General features: G+C 37.8%; 1 protein-coding gene across 1 annotated transcript in view; it reads right to left on the bottom strand.

Moving 5' to 3' along the window:
- Window positions 1-557: 557 nt before the first annotated feature.
- The window catches only part of Ppp2r2a (protein phosphatase 2 regulatory subunit Balpha), a 63,461-nt gene continuing 48,624 nt past the window's right edge, over window positions 558-15,394 (bottom strand). Inside the window, exons 3-5 of the mRNA XM_023714626.1 lie at window positions 13,368-13,465; window positions 1,107-1,278; window positions 558-565 (exon numbers count right to left, since the gene is read on the bottom strand). Coding sequence (XP_023570394.1) covers window positions 558-565; window positions 1,107-1,278; window positions 13,368-13,465 — 278 coding nt within the window. The remainder of the gene's footprint in view (window positions 566-1,106; window positions 1,279-13,367; window positions 13,466-15,394) is intronic.

Below are 15,394 nucleotides of genomic sequence, written 5' to 3'. Positions count from 1 at the left end.
CAGGCTAGCTCCAAAACACAAAGAACCTCCTGCCTCTGCCTCCTGGGGCTTCAGGTGTGCGCTATTACACCTGGCATGAATGCTATTTTAAATAACAATCATACAAATTAAAGCTGTACTAAGATGGTGAACCAACATATGGCGAGACTAAACACACTTCCTCCACCCATCATGCTGCTGCAAGTTACAGATTTGGCAATATTTTGAGGACTGTGTTACCAACAATTCAAAGTAGGGGCCAAGAGGCATACCAGCTTACTTCTAAAAATGGTAAGGTCTAAGTGTTAGAATTTGCTTTTCTTACTAAATGACAAGGATGCTAAACACATGCCAGCCTCAAAAGTTTTAATCTGAATTTTATAGACTACGCTACCCAGATCCTTAGGCACCTTCTGCCACTGCAGTCATGCTAAAGAGTCTCTAGAGACTCAGAGAGAAAAAAATTAGAATACAAAGAAATCCCTCAACTTGTAGAGCTTCAAGCTGCAACAAACTCATTAATCTTCACTTAGTAACTTTCCCTGGACAAGCACAGCACCATGGAAGCGTCATCTCTGTCATGTAACTGTGGGAAGAGAGCAACAGGCCATGAAGTCAAGCAAGAGCAGCGCTCGACAGGGAACACCTGGCTGTACCATTCTTTGAAAAAGCACTCTACATTTACAACTGGAATGCTAGGAAAGGAAGAGGAAAGGAAATTAACATTTATCAAGCATTCACACTCATATAGTAGAATTAACATTTTAGAACTCATACCATAATATAAACATTAACTCCAGCTCACTGGTAAGGAAAATTCTAGGAACCTGCCCCAGGCCTCTAAGGTGAGACACAGCGAAAATATAACTGACATTAAGCTCAATGGTGTTCTTTTCAGTACTCACTGGACATGGAATAAACAAAATTTGTGTCATATAATCTTTCAAAGAATCTAAAAAGTACAAGTAAACAGTTTAGAAAGGAAAAGAAGCAGTTTAGATTTCATATAAAGCAGAAAAATTTATAAGCATCTTTCTTCACAAAAACCTCTGTGATATTCCTCTTGGAGATGAAGTATCATCTACGCAGTATGTGCAAATGGGGGCACATGAAAAGCAAAGACGTACACTTACCATTGGTAGATAATAAAAACTGAGCAGCATTTTTCTGGGGTAACCACCTAATTTTGTTGATTTTTTCTTCTATTTCTAAACTTTTCAAGTAGTCAAATTCTGGTTCATGGCTCTGGAAGGTGCTGTAAACATTATATTCTCCTCTGCTATGAGACTGGATTTTGTTCTAAAATGGAAACAAAAATACATAGACCATTGAGAAATATTTCAAAATAATCACACAGGTAATTCTAATAAACCCTGCAAATTCTGAAGTGCCCTGTAGATAGCTTTCAGGGAATAAGAAAGTTTAGGGAAAAGTCTGGCTTCATTTGATAGTACAACAGTAGATTCCCTAAGGATCAATTTGATTACTAATTACTACTACAAATTAATTAGTATAAAGTCATACTGATTCCAAAAGTCTAAACATCCGTAATAGAGGAGTTCATCTGGAAAAGAGCTTGCCCAGAAAGTTTGGGCTAAAGAAAAATTTCATACACTTTAAGAAGTCAATTCCTGATCTGCTATTTAATACGACATTCTGTCCTTTTCCTTTCTGACGCCTGTCTTCTGAATATTTCACTACTGAAACTCCCCCCCCCCCCAACCAGGGATTGAACTCAGGCCCTTGCACTTGCCAGGGCAGCGCTTATTCCACTGAGCCATCTCCCTGGCCCCTCTGAAACTCGTAAGAGACTAGCTCTCTAAATGCAATGATCCCACGTGACCCCTACCACCCAGCCCAAAACCACTATTCAACTTTACTACAGGTTAAGTACATACTCAGTGTTACTCTGTAATGTACGTTAGCACCCCTACCAACTGCTTACCCTTCTGAAATCAGCCTCTTTATCTTATGAGCCTTATACACACTCACTGATCATTTATTTCTTTTTTTGGCGGAACTGGGGATTGAACTCAGGCCCTAAGCTATCTCCCTGGCCCCTGATCATTTATTTCATTATCAGTTTGAAAGAATATAATTTAAACCGTTAGATAAAGACAATATAATCTCTGTTAACACCAATACCTCAGCAAGACTGAAAATTACAATCAGGTTTATAATTTCTTCTTTTAACCTGTCACATGATTAAAACAATTTTTTCATCAAATATTAAGCCTTATTCAAGTATCATCTATGGGAAAATAGTTAAAAACAATGATATTACTCATAGAAACTTCTATTTTTGGTCTTTTTTTGAGACGGGGTCTTGCAATGCAGTTTAGGCTGGCTTTGAGCTCTTTCTGGAGCCTAGGTGGGTCTCAATCTCACAACGATCCTTTTGCTCAGCCTCGCAAATGAAGGGATTACAGGCATGTGCCACCATGGCCAGCCTGACAGACAACAATTTTAAGTAAAAATAAGTCACCAAGTAAAAAATATTTAGGATTATTTGATAGCAATAGCCTATTATCATTCTTCATATTGAAAGAAAGCCTCATTAAACTATATCGGAGGTACATTTTTTAGGCTGTTTTTTTTTTCTCAGTAGCTTGATAATGTGAATTATACATCCACAGATAAAAGTTATATCTGAACCTCTGGTAAAAGTTTCAGTAAGAGTGAAGAGTGATTTTGCTGATACTAAGAGAGCCAAGCGGACTGCAGAACATAATCCACGTTGGTGCTATGACAGGAGGTAAATTCACAGCCTTGACCTTATCACCATATTCCCACCAAATTAAACGACCCAATCTGTTAAATATGTATATTCATTCACATTACTTCAGAGAACATCTTCCACCTAAAATCATTCATCCAGTTTCACAAGGTTCAGTATTGTATCAAGAAAATACACTAAACAGCATTAAACTTTTAACATGACTGCTGTTTTAAACACTGAGTTTTAATACTCTCATACTCAAGACTCAATAACATAACCTGAAAAATATTTTCATTGAAAAACAATATTTTTCACTATATGAATTAGGAAATAAACAGAAAATGAAAAATTCAAGTAAACTTTCTGTTTTGTTGCCCCTGAAAAAAAAAAAGACTCAATAATATGGATCCACACATGCTCTATTATGTGATTCTATCACCTGCAGTGAACTATATAAGAAGCACCATCCCCCTTGTAATGGGAAAAAACACCTCATACAAGGAGAAAATGACTTTTTAAAATGCCACAGGTATTAGCCTCTCTTCTCCTGAACCAGACTTTAAGACACCTGTAGGATGAGGACAGCAGGAGCATTGTAAAACAGACACACAGCAGCTGTAACCAACAGTAAGTCAGCTGTACCCACACCAGTGGCAGGCCTTCTACTTGGCCAGAGGGTACTGACTATAAGGGCAATCCTGGCATGGTTCTCTGCATGGACCAACTGGAGTGAACAAGTTGGCAAGAAAAGAAACAGCCTCTCACGTTAACACTGCGCCACTCAAATGAGAATGAACCAAGCAAGTCTTTATGGCTTTGTTTTAAAAACTATGGTACCGAGAATTAAGGTGCATTCTTGAATGTTTCACACCAAGTTTTCTCTGAGGAGCCTTTAGCTCCCTCCATCTTGGAATCACTGCCTGCAGGGTCACTATGGAAACTTTTTTTCCTTCACCAACATGCTATGTGTACCTAACATTTTCTATAGCAAATTCAGATAGGATTTATTCTCAACACCTATAATAGCATCTCCCATGTAACAGACATTCAATAGATTTCTTAGTAAGTTGTAACAGCCAAAAGATGGCATGCTCAGGGCAATGGGAGTTCATTTGGTAAGCTCAATATGATGCAGTAATTGGAAGGAATGAGTGCTGTGTTTCCCTGAAAGCAAGGCCTGGCATGATTTTTCAGGATGCTCATAATGTAAACCCACAAAATAAGCCCCAGTTAAAGATCCTCAGCCAGACAAACATATTTAGTTATATCTGCTGCAACATACCATGAACATACTGAATTATAAAATAACATTAAATTATGGCTGCTGTGATGAAAGGACTTAATAATTCTGTAGTTTTATTTTTATTTATATTTTTTAAAAAAATTATTTATTTAATTTATTTATTTGTTTGTGTGTGTGTGTGTGTGTGTGTGGCCAGCTCAGCCCACCAGGGGGCGGCGCTGGCTGGCATGTGGTGCTGGGGGATTGAACCTCAGTCCATGTGCTTTGCTAAGCTTGTTCTAAGTAGGTGCTTTAGACCACTGAGCCATCTCACCAGCCCCTGTAGTTTTATTTTTAATAAATTTAAATGTAAATAGTCACGTGAATCTAATGACTACTGTGCTAGGCAGTGCAGTTCTAAAAAACAGGAGTTTCTTCCTGGACCTTGGGTTAAGATAAACTTTCTTCTTTATGTGTGGGAGAAGATATAAAATGGCACAGAGAAGAAAAAGGTCATTTGTAAAATTACCAGGCATTACTACACAGTGCTGTTTTGTTGCAGGAATTTGGGTGGTGTCAATAAAAGAAACATAGTTTAAAACTTCGGGTAAGAATGTAAATGAGAATGATAACTTTATTTCAACATATCAAAAACACCTTAAAAGGCCTCACTTTTGAGCTTAACAAGAATAGTATTTAAAGGAACCCTATCATGTCTAAAAACTATTTTAGTTTATTGTTACTTTATTACTTCATTACCATACTTATGACATTCATGTATACAGTTAGTAATCAACAAAGATGCCATTGTGTGATATTTTACTTATAGAATATTATATTATATTATAGCTTAATGAGCTGACACCCTAAATGATTTGCAGGTAGTTGATGTGCTTGATGGCAGGCCAGATAGAAATCTGGGTAACACAACAACAACAACAAAAAAAACCCAAAAAGACCAAAAAAAAGGGCCGGGGAGATGGCTCAGGAGAATAAGCGCTTCCCTGGCAAGTGCAAGGGCCTGAGTTTGATTCCAGGTTCCGAGAAAAAAAAAAAAAAAAGAAAGAAAGAAATCTGGGTAACAAAAGTTTAAATCTCAAGGAACAGCTGGGTGGATTTAACAAGAAACTGGACTAGAACACAGGTCTTTCTTTTTTTTTTTTTTTAATTTTATTTGTGTGTGTGTGTGTGTGTGTGGCCAGCTCAGCCCACCAGGGGGCGGGGCTGGCTGGCATGTGGTGCTGGGGGATTGAACCGCGGTCCCTGTGCTTTGTTGAGCTTGTTCTAAGTAGATGCTTTAGACCACTGAGCCATCTCACCAGCCCCACAGGTCTTTCAATTCTCAGTCCAAACTGTATCCAATGCTTCCCTTCATTAACTGCTTTGCACATACTCAGAATTCTTTTTCTGAAATGTTCTGGGCATCAAATTTTAGGATATATACACAATGAACTATCTTGGGATTAGGACCCAAGTCTAAAAAAGAATTTACTGTTTCGTGTATATTTTATAGCCTAAAGGTAATTTTATACAGAACTTTAAATATTTTTTTTTCTTTAGTACTAAGGACTGATCCCTGGCCTCACATACAACTAGGCAAACACTCTACTACTGAGCTATATTGCTGGCCCTTTTTATTTTACTTTGAGACAAGGTCTTGTTAAATTACAACTGAACTGGAATCTTCCTGCCTCACCCTCCAGTTTTAATTACAAATCATCATATGAGGTCAGATGTTGAATGCTCCTCTTGTGGCATTTCACTGATGCTCAAATAGTCTTGGATTTTGGGTTTCTCATTTTCACATTACGGTTACTAAACCTGTATTAAAAGGTCTGAAAGTGATGTATTCATCTCATTAAACATAACTAGAAAGTAATGACTTTACTGTGTGATTTGATTTTCAATAATAAGGCTTATTACCATGTAGGTTTTTTTTTTTCTACTGTGTAAACAGTACCCAAAGTCATGGATATATATCTTAGACTGCCTTATTTTATTTTAATTTTTTGGCGGAACAGGAGATTGAACTCAGGCCCTTGCGCTTGTTCAACTGAGCTATCTTCCCAGCCCCAAGGACATGTATCTTAATTTATGGAAAATCAGCTTTTACTTACTTGACTACCTGTATTATCTTGGAAACATTTATCTAATTCTGTTTCAATTTATTATAAATTTGTAATAAATTATGTGATGGATAGTAAGTGTACATACATTTTTGTTATTTTGCTGTGAAGACTGTAAGACTTAAAAGACCTTAGCAGAGGGCCTGACGAACCAACTGTCACTGCTCCACAGGTCAGAAGGGCAAAGCTATGAGTTAGCAGTAATCAAGATACGTGTGTGGTTTTGGCTTTGAGATTTAGCGCCTCACTCTGTGTACTTGTAAAAGGAGACTGTATTACCAGGGTTATGAATTTGAGGCATCACTCAACCCTCAGTGATCCAGACTGAACCAACTCCTTGAAGAAAGGTTTGTTTTGTATTTTTAGTAAGAGTCTACAGGGTCTCACTACACAGATGAGCCTTACAGTGATCCTCCTGTGTTCAGCCTCCCAAAGAGCAGAGATAACAGGTGTGTGCCACCAGGCTCATTCTCAATCACAGTCTCAGCTTGCCTCGGGGGCAGGGCCGGCCCAGCACACAGAAACCCAGTTGCTGTGTCTACCTAAGCAGGTGCTTTAGTCCACTAAGCTATTTGGCCAACCCAAGTAAAGATTTAGATATCTGCTGTCACTAATCTCAAATTAAAGCCTAAATTTCTTCTAATTAAGGACACAAATAAGGGGCCTGCGAGCTAGCTCAGTGGACTAAGTGCCTGCTTAAGCAAGAACAGAGACCAGGGTTTGATCTCCATCCAGTACGACACACTGGCCCCGCTGCTGGGTGCACTGTAATCTATTGCTGGGGAGGTTGACAACAGGACAGAAGGATCACTGAGTCTGAGCTCTGTAGTGAGACCCTGTACCAAATACATGAAGAAAAAGGACACAGAACAGTAATAGCAATACCTAGATGTTGTCACTATAGACACAACACACTTTTATATCATGTTAAGCTAGATGCTATCCACTTCTCATTTATCACACATATTACTCATATATTAAGTATTTCTCCATACTTTGGCTAAACCTAGTCCAATACAGCTCCCTTCATAATCTTGTATGTTTTATTTCATACAATTAAGACATTTTGAGAATTTCCTAGGCTATCTAATCAAAAAGATTAAAAGAATTGCTGCAAAAACCTATACATTTTAAGGGCTTTTTAAACTTTAAAATTATTTTTTAAATTTTTTGTATTTTAGGCATGGGTCTACAGGGTGTTCAGGGTCTGTCTACTAGATTGGACCCACAGCGATCTGCCTGTTTACAGCCTGCCAAGAGCTGAGATTATAGGTGTATGCCACCAAGCCCAGTCTTAACTGCCCTCTTAGCAAGTCCTGGGAGCGGGGCCAGCATGGCAGGCCTGGGGATTGAATCCTTGGCCCCTGCGCCTGCTTGTAGGGGCTTTAATCTGCTGAGCTAGTTGGCCAGCCCTTTAAATTTTTTAATTTAAAGATTATGTAATTCTTTTTTTCCCCCCAGAACTAGGGATTGAACTCAGGCCCTTATCCTACTGAGCTATCTCAAGCCTCAAGACTATGTAATTCAGACTGGCCTTGAACTCATTATGTAGCCCATGCTGGCTTTGAACTTGGGACAATCCTCTTGCCTCTGCTTCCCAAGTGATTGGATTACAGGTATGCACCACCATGCCTGGTTAGCTCTTAAAATTCTATGACTGCATCATATACATATTAAGTTCAAAACTAATCCACAGTGAGCTGTGAGAGGAGAGGTTTTGCAGGTGCACATGGCAGAGGCGTCTGGAGTGCCTGTAAGAGCCTCTTTCTTGGTTCGGTGGATACTTAAGAGATGCATTTTGTGAACATTCATGGAAATGCATCCTTAGGAGTTCAAGTACTTTTCGTATGTATGTTTATTGTGGGATAGACTTTGGATGATATCAACTTAAAAAAGATATGTCAAGACATTTATCATTATCCTGGTACTAGAACACAGGAAACTAAAGTTAGTTTTTTCCCCTTAAAATCAGGTATAGATCCAAAAGGATATTTATAAAAAAGTGATTGATGAAGTCACATGACTGCCCCATATTCTGTTTTGTAATCTTGGTCAGCAGAAATGTGCATTTTAAATACATGCTCCAGATGATTCTAGAATTAAACTAATCATAGAATTGTGAATAACCAAAAAGAAACAAACAAACTCAGGAGCTAAAAAAGAAACCTCATAAGGGCCAGGGAGATGGCTCAGTGGAATAAGCGCTTCCCTGGCAAGCGCAAGGGCCTGAGTTCAAGCCCCAGTTCTGCAAAAAAAAAAAAAAAAACAAAAAAACAAAACCAAAAAACCTCATAGACAGACAGACACTCCTAGTTTGAAAGACAAAGGGTGTTTTCTTTAGTTTGTTATACATTCTTTCCACCACACTCCTGCCAAATGAGCATTCAGCCTATTGTGAATTTATTTTCACATACAGAATAAATTCATCTGTTTTTCAAATCAAACCATAAACATCAAGGTTCTCCATCCAAACCAGATATGGTAGTGCAAGCCTACAACCCCCCAGCCTTTACAAGGATCACAAATTAAGTCCAGTTTCAGCAATCTAGCAATGCCTGTCTAACAAAAACAACACATACACAGACATACACATATGGGGGGGACAAAATTCAGTACATCAGCCTTGGGTTCAATTACCAGTACTATAAAAATAAATACACAAAACTCTTGTTATTTTCTTGCCCACAGCCAGGCAGTCTAGATGCCTCTAAAAATTCTTCACTGACTTTTTTTGAGACAGAGTCTCACTATGCAGTTCAGGCTGGCATTGAAAAACGGAGCCCAGGCTGGCCTAGAATTCAATGATTCTCCTGCCTCAGCCTGGAGTCCTGGGATTTACAGGTGTAGGCACCATGCTGGGCTTCATTGACATTCCTGTATTTGCTACTCTGACGAGCACTGTTAAGAACCAACTTAAAGGAATGCTGCCACAGTACTCAAACCAGGGTTTGTTCCTTTACTAAAATAGACATCAAATTAAGTCAACCCTTTTACATATATGGAATTCTGTTATATTGCATTTTATGTCCCATTCTAATCCTTCCAAGTAAGTTGAAAAGAGAATACCATGCTATTAATACTACTACTCGCGTTTTGTAATACACATTCTCCCTAAGGCTTCTTACGTGTCTTTAAGGGAGTTGCAGATATAAGACCATCAAGAACAAAAAAGCAAAAGAGAATTAGAAGTTTAAGAGGTACCAGCAGTCCTAGAAAACAGGAATGAAAGGCCTCATGATTCAAACGGATACATTTTTTTCTTTTTTTGAGACAGGGTCTTGCTATGCAGTTCAGGCTGACTCTTGTGTTCACTTTTGTAGTCCACAGGCCAGTTTCAAACTTGCAGTGATTCTCCTGCCTCAACCTCCTGAGTGCTGGGATTACAGGTGTGCGCCACCATACCCAATTCTGGGGCCAGCACAGCATGTGCAGATAGGACCTTATGCTTGCCAGGTAGTGATTATGCCTCTGTGCTATCTCCCCAGCCCCTTAGAATTTATAAAGATATTGTTCCCTTTTCTCAGTAACTATCCCTTAGAGCCAACTTCCTTCCACACAACTTATTGTGCAGACAAGAAACTCTCCTAGAAAACTACTGGTCTGACCAATCCAGAGTCAGCAGGAAACCAGCTACACTGACAGCTACTTGTCACTTAAATTGAAACCCATGAAAACAAACATCTAAAAACTCAAGAAACCACCATCTATTTTAACAGCTGCTTAAATCTTCTGATCACGAGGTCCCCAATTTATTAATAAGCCAGAAGAACTATTCATAAGCTAGATTTGTTCATAAGCCAACAAAGTTTTTTATAGTACTCCTGTGAAAAGCTAATAGAGCAGCTTATTGTAATTGTATTAACATTTCTATTAAGAAAATACCTACCACTTACTGACAAAAGCTGTTATATATTGAAAAAAAGATAATATGAGAGATGCTATAAAAAGCTGGTTATTTATCAGAATTCTGGACTTTCACTGACCACATAATGCCTGTGATTACCTTAAGGAAATCTTTTTTTCCCCAAGTTTCAATTGTTGTTATTTCTTCAACAAAGAGCCTGAATAACATAATTCAAATACATTAAAGGACACTTAAATGACAGCTAAAAATAGTAAGCTATTAGCAGCCTCAAATATACCTGGGACTACATGAAGTGCCTCTAAGTGACTACTCAGTGTCTTTACCTTTTGGTTGAGGAATAGATGAGACCTTAAAGTATGACAAGAAGGTGACCTGCCATGTCTAAGGTAAAGGATGAATGAGAGAAAGGAAGGGTCAAGGATGGCAAAGTATGCTGTATCAAGTTCTCCACTGCTACTTTATAAAGACCTCTTTTTCTGAAGCAAAGACAATCAAAAGTGGTGGAAATATTTTGGTCTTTAGTAACATCAAGTTTACTTGCCACTGGGTAAAGGACAAAGCTACAGTATATCAAATGCTACTTGTTTTGCAAACAAATCCACCATAACCATCAAGAGGCTAAGTACTGGATAGGCAGCAGAGTACACTGCAATACACACATAATACCTCCATTAGAAATCAGAAGCCTGAATCTTAATCTAATAGCTTTGCTATTGGACTAAGCAACATAATCTTGTTACATAGATTTCTGGGTGACTTACACAAAAATTAATAAAAGATTAGCTATTTACAGTTGCAAAGTGCACACCTCTCTTTAAAACAAAAAGTCAAGTGTAGACATCCATTAATTTTTTAATTAAATAAAAACAAAGAAAAAGCCACATCCAAGGGGTGATTTATAACATCTCACCCATTGGTGTTAGAGGCAAAGTGTAAAGTATGCACATTTATAACCAGAGACATCCTGAAGGTACACTGTATTAGAAATTCTTGTGTAAGACATGGCTTTTAAAGGTGAAAACTTAATTAGGTAAAATGCATCAAATTACTACTAACAAGGTCAAATAAATGTCAATCATTGCCATTATTAATCTGTCACTTAAAAAACATTCACAATAATTGTTGAAATAAATTCTACTAATCTGAGTTCTAAATAGATTTTATGTGGTATTAGGATTGAATGCAGAGCCTCCTAAATGCTAAGTACTATATCAATGAGCTACAATATAAGCTCCATCTGCTGTGATTTCTTAAGTAAGTCTAACAAGAACAACAGCTATAAAAAATGCAAGTGCCTTTCCTAAAAAGACTGCTCCTTTCTTCAAGAATTCTTTTTTTCAAGAAGAATTTTTGATGTGAAATGATTCGTACTTTTAAATCTTCAAAGGGATTTCAGAAAAGAATCATAGGAAATGATTACTCATTCGTATAAATTTCTTGGCAAGTAAAATGTTTGACAATTAACTGTGTTACATCTTTAATTCTAAATCAATTATAATGGTCTTTAGGAAATACAAACTACTACTTTGAATATACCTTTTGAGCCCATTTCTAAGTAAATATTTGTTCCATTTTTCTTAAAAATTCCACCCATGTTTCCCACATCTCATTTGACTTCATTTGTTTATTTATTTATTTTTGTACTCTAGTACAGGGTCTACAGGGTGTCACTACACAGATCACACTATGTGATCCTTCTGTTTTCAGCCTCCCAAGCGCTGGGATTACAGGCACGCGCCACCAGCATGCCCAGTCTCATTCACCAACTCAGCATGCCCCAGGGGTGGGGCTGGCACCGCATGCCATCCCTGTGCCTGCCTAAGCAGGTGCTTTAGTTATTCTCAAATAAATATTTCCAAGTTAGCTCTTAACTAAACATTTAAAATAACATATTGATTCAATCACCTTACTGAAGACTGCTTCTGAAATCCTCAAATGCAAAGGCTGTGCACTGTCCCTCAAGATTGAACACAATAAGCAAAATTAGTTTTTAAAAACATTCTCAAAACACCTCTCTTTAAAACAAAAAGTCAAGTGTAGACATCCATTAATTCTTAATTAAATAAAAACAAAGAAAAAGCCACATCCAAGGGGAGAGGGTGTTGATAGAAAAGCATGCTCTAAGCTAAGTAGTTAACATTCACATGTTGGTTATCCAACACAGGAGGTACCAAAAAAAGTGGAGACAAACAATCAAAAGTTCTGGGTTCTGGCTGTCCTAGACCTCAACTTCCTCATATATCTAAGGGGTAATTGTTATGATTTCTAAGGTCCCATGTCATCTCTCAAGACCAGAATACTAAGTGAGCCCCCCTCCCCACCAGACCATTCTTTGTCAAGCAAACTTGAATCTTATTTTTATTTTTCCAACCAAATAGCTACATAAAAACAAAAGGACACATATTTAGTGTTTGTGCATCTTCTAATCAGATACTATTAATCATTTCTTTTAAAATTAAATTACCTACCTCACTGGGGTGTTGTGAGGATTAATTCATTAGTGTTTGTAAAGCACTTTGAGATCCTCAGGTCAAAGGCGCTATAGAAGTGCAAAGTAGTAGTATTATTACTAGATTCTTTGCTTATTTAAGGAACTTCACAATCCTTTAAAGCCTAACTCTGTGTTACGACATCTATTAAAATAACCCTGTATTTTATCCACATTATTTTAAATTCTTTTTGACTATGTTATAGACAGGGTGCCAGTGTTTCAAAACAAACGACTTTAAAGGTTAAAATTCTGATCTACAAATGGGGAGGTAAGAGTGAGGGAATAACCCATGTGGCAATTTCGTTTAGCATAGCATTTTAGTGAGAGATCCTGTCAATCATATTTAGAAGTGTGCCTACACCCTAAGAAAAATAAAACGAAATACACTTTAAATATAATGATTTGGCAAAATTCCTTTTTTAAAGAGGAAAGGAAACATGGCCCAGTCCACTGACTTTAAAAGCTAGCAACACTGCGCTTACACACCATGTGCACACGCACACATATACAATTGTCACGCACAGTTTTAAATCACAGCAACAGTATTAACATCAAAATTACTGAGCTAGCTGCTTTTCTTTTAAACTAGCTTCCCATCCTCACATAAAGGAAGCTCAGCACTGAGAAGAGGTCAAAGCAACTTGGCTCTATGGAATTTTAAGAGAAAACTTATTACCAAAGACCAACGATTCAAAATTGGTTAAAATCTTTTGGACTGTTCATCATTTCCCACCCTCTTCTCTAATCAAATCTTTTTACATTAAAGTGTGCTTTAAACCAAAACAACACATGCACCATGTACACACATACAAAGCTAAGGAACCAGAGACCTACATATTGAATATTCTCAATAAATAACTTTTTAAAAAAACTTTCAACACCCTCTTAGAAGCTCCTCCAGTGCAACACAAGCTTCAGTCTCAAGATCAAACTGAAAATGAGATACTAAATCTTAAAACACTTACCTCCTGCTCCTGTTGAAAGATGACAACTCTACCACCTTTATCTCCTGTTGCTAGTAATTCTCCAGAATGATTAAATTCTACTGTAGAAATTATATCTGCTGTATAAATGAAACAAAGATGGACATTAGTTGTTGGTTGCCACGTCCCTAGTCTGAGCATTAGCATATTTCCTGCAGACACCAAGCCGGTATCAGCCTGCCACCACATGAATGGCATAAGTATCTTTCACGAAAATCAGATTTACCAAAATAGGTTCCACAGAAAAAACCAACATGAAATTACTTTTAAAAAAGCACAATAATACCAGTGGCTTAGTAATATTTTATTGATTTTAGAAATGTGAAGAAAATTTCTGAAATATTCTGATCATTTCTGAAACAGTTCTGATGGTATCATTAAAAATTGCGTTGTTGGGGCTGGGGAGATGGCTCAGTGGAATAAGCGCTTCCCTGGCAAGCACAAGGGTCTGAGTGCAATTCCGGGCTCCACCCACAAAAAAAAAAAAAAAATTTTGTGTTGTTGGCCTGGCGAGACACCTCAGTGGATTAAGTGCCTGCCTAGGCACAGGGAGCAGGGCTGAATCCCCATGGTGCCACACTGACCCCAACCCTAGGCATGCTGAGCTGGCCACCGGGCATGGTGGTGCATTTCTGAAATCCCAGAGCTGGGGAGGCTGAAAACAGGAGGATCACTAGGAGTCTGAGCTGCATACTGAAACCTTGTACTTTTGCGTTTTTTAAGAAAAGGTATCCCTCTATAGTTCAAGCTGGGCCTGAACTCACTATGTAGCCCAAGCTGGCTACAAACTGCCTCCCAAGTGTAGGGGTTACTGGCATACACCACTATACCCTTTTATTTTTATTGGTACATACTTGTAGTACATTATGATTATATTCATCACAGGGTGTTAGTGCATATACATTTTTCATTTCCTTTGAACCCTTTTCCCCCTTCCTATACCTCTTGCTCTTTCTTACATACAGTATCTATACAGTATAAACAGTATATATAATATACAGTACATAAATACACAATGTCAAGAGCTGGGAGTTTGATCTCTGGGCATGCTATGCCGCCCCATCCCCGAGGGCGTGTAGAGATAAGACTGAGACTGGGCATGGTGGCGTGCCCCTGTAATCCCAGCTCTTAGGAGGCTGTAAATAGGCAGCTCACTATGAGTCCAATCGTAGTGAGACTCTGAATACCCTGTAGACCCTTCCCTAAAATACATAATGTACATATATAATATATATAAATAAAAACTTTGTTGCTATTATTGAAACTTGTTTGTAGTATACAATAATCACTTTCCTTACAGGGACTGGATATATATACATAGCATTTCACAATCCTCCCCTTTAACCTCCTTTCCCCGCCCTCCCACTGTCATTTGGTTCCCTTTCCTTTATGCCACAGATTCATCCATTTCCTATTACCTATTCTCTGGTTTGCATCTTATATATATTGGAAACCATGCAATATTTAAGCCTGTGTGTTTGGTTTACTTCACTTAAAATTGGTTCTCAAGGTGCATCCATTTTCCTACAAATCAAGGTTATCCTTCAGATGGCCTCTTTAACAAATGGTGCTAAGAAAACTGGCTGCCCATATGCCAGATTGAATCTAGACCCACATCTCTCTATATACACTAAACTAAAATGAAAATGGATCAAAGATCTAAATACTGACATAGAAACATCCTACAGGAAGACAATATAGATAAAATTCTTGAAGATGTAAGTATAGGCAAAGACTTTCTAAACACAACCTTGGTTACATAAGAAACATCAAGAATGAACACATAAAATCACATCAAGTTAAAAGCTGCACAGCAAAGAAAACCAAACGAATGAAGATAATCCACAGAATGGGGAAAAAATGGTCAACTATTTATCAAGGACTAATATGCAGAATATTAAAACTCAAAACATTTACATTCACCAAATTCAGAGACCCAATCAAAAAACGGGGATCTGAAATTAAGACATTTCAAAGATAAAGAAGTATAGTCAATAAATACACAGAGA

This window comes from Octodon degus, unplaced genomic scaffold, assembly GCF_000260255.1.
Source record: "Octodon degus isolate 3935 unplaced genomic scaffold, OctDeg1.0 scaffold00036, whole genome shotgun sequence".
Taxonomy (NCBI): Eukaryota; Metazoa; Chordata; class Mammalia; order Rodentia; family Octodontidae; genus Octodon; species Octodon degus.
The sequence above is the reverse complement of the archived record's forward strand: the minus strand, read 5'-3'. Positions and strand labels throughout refer to the sequence as shown.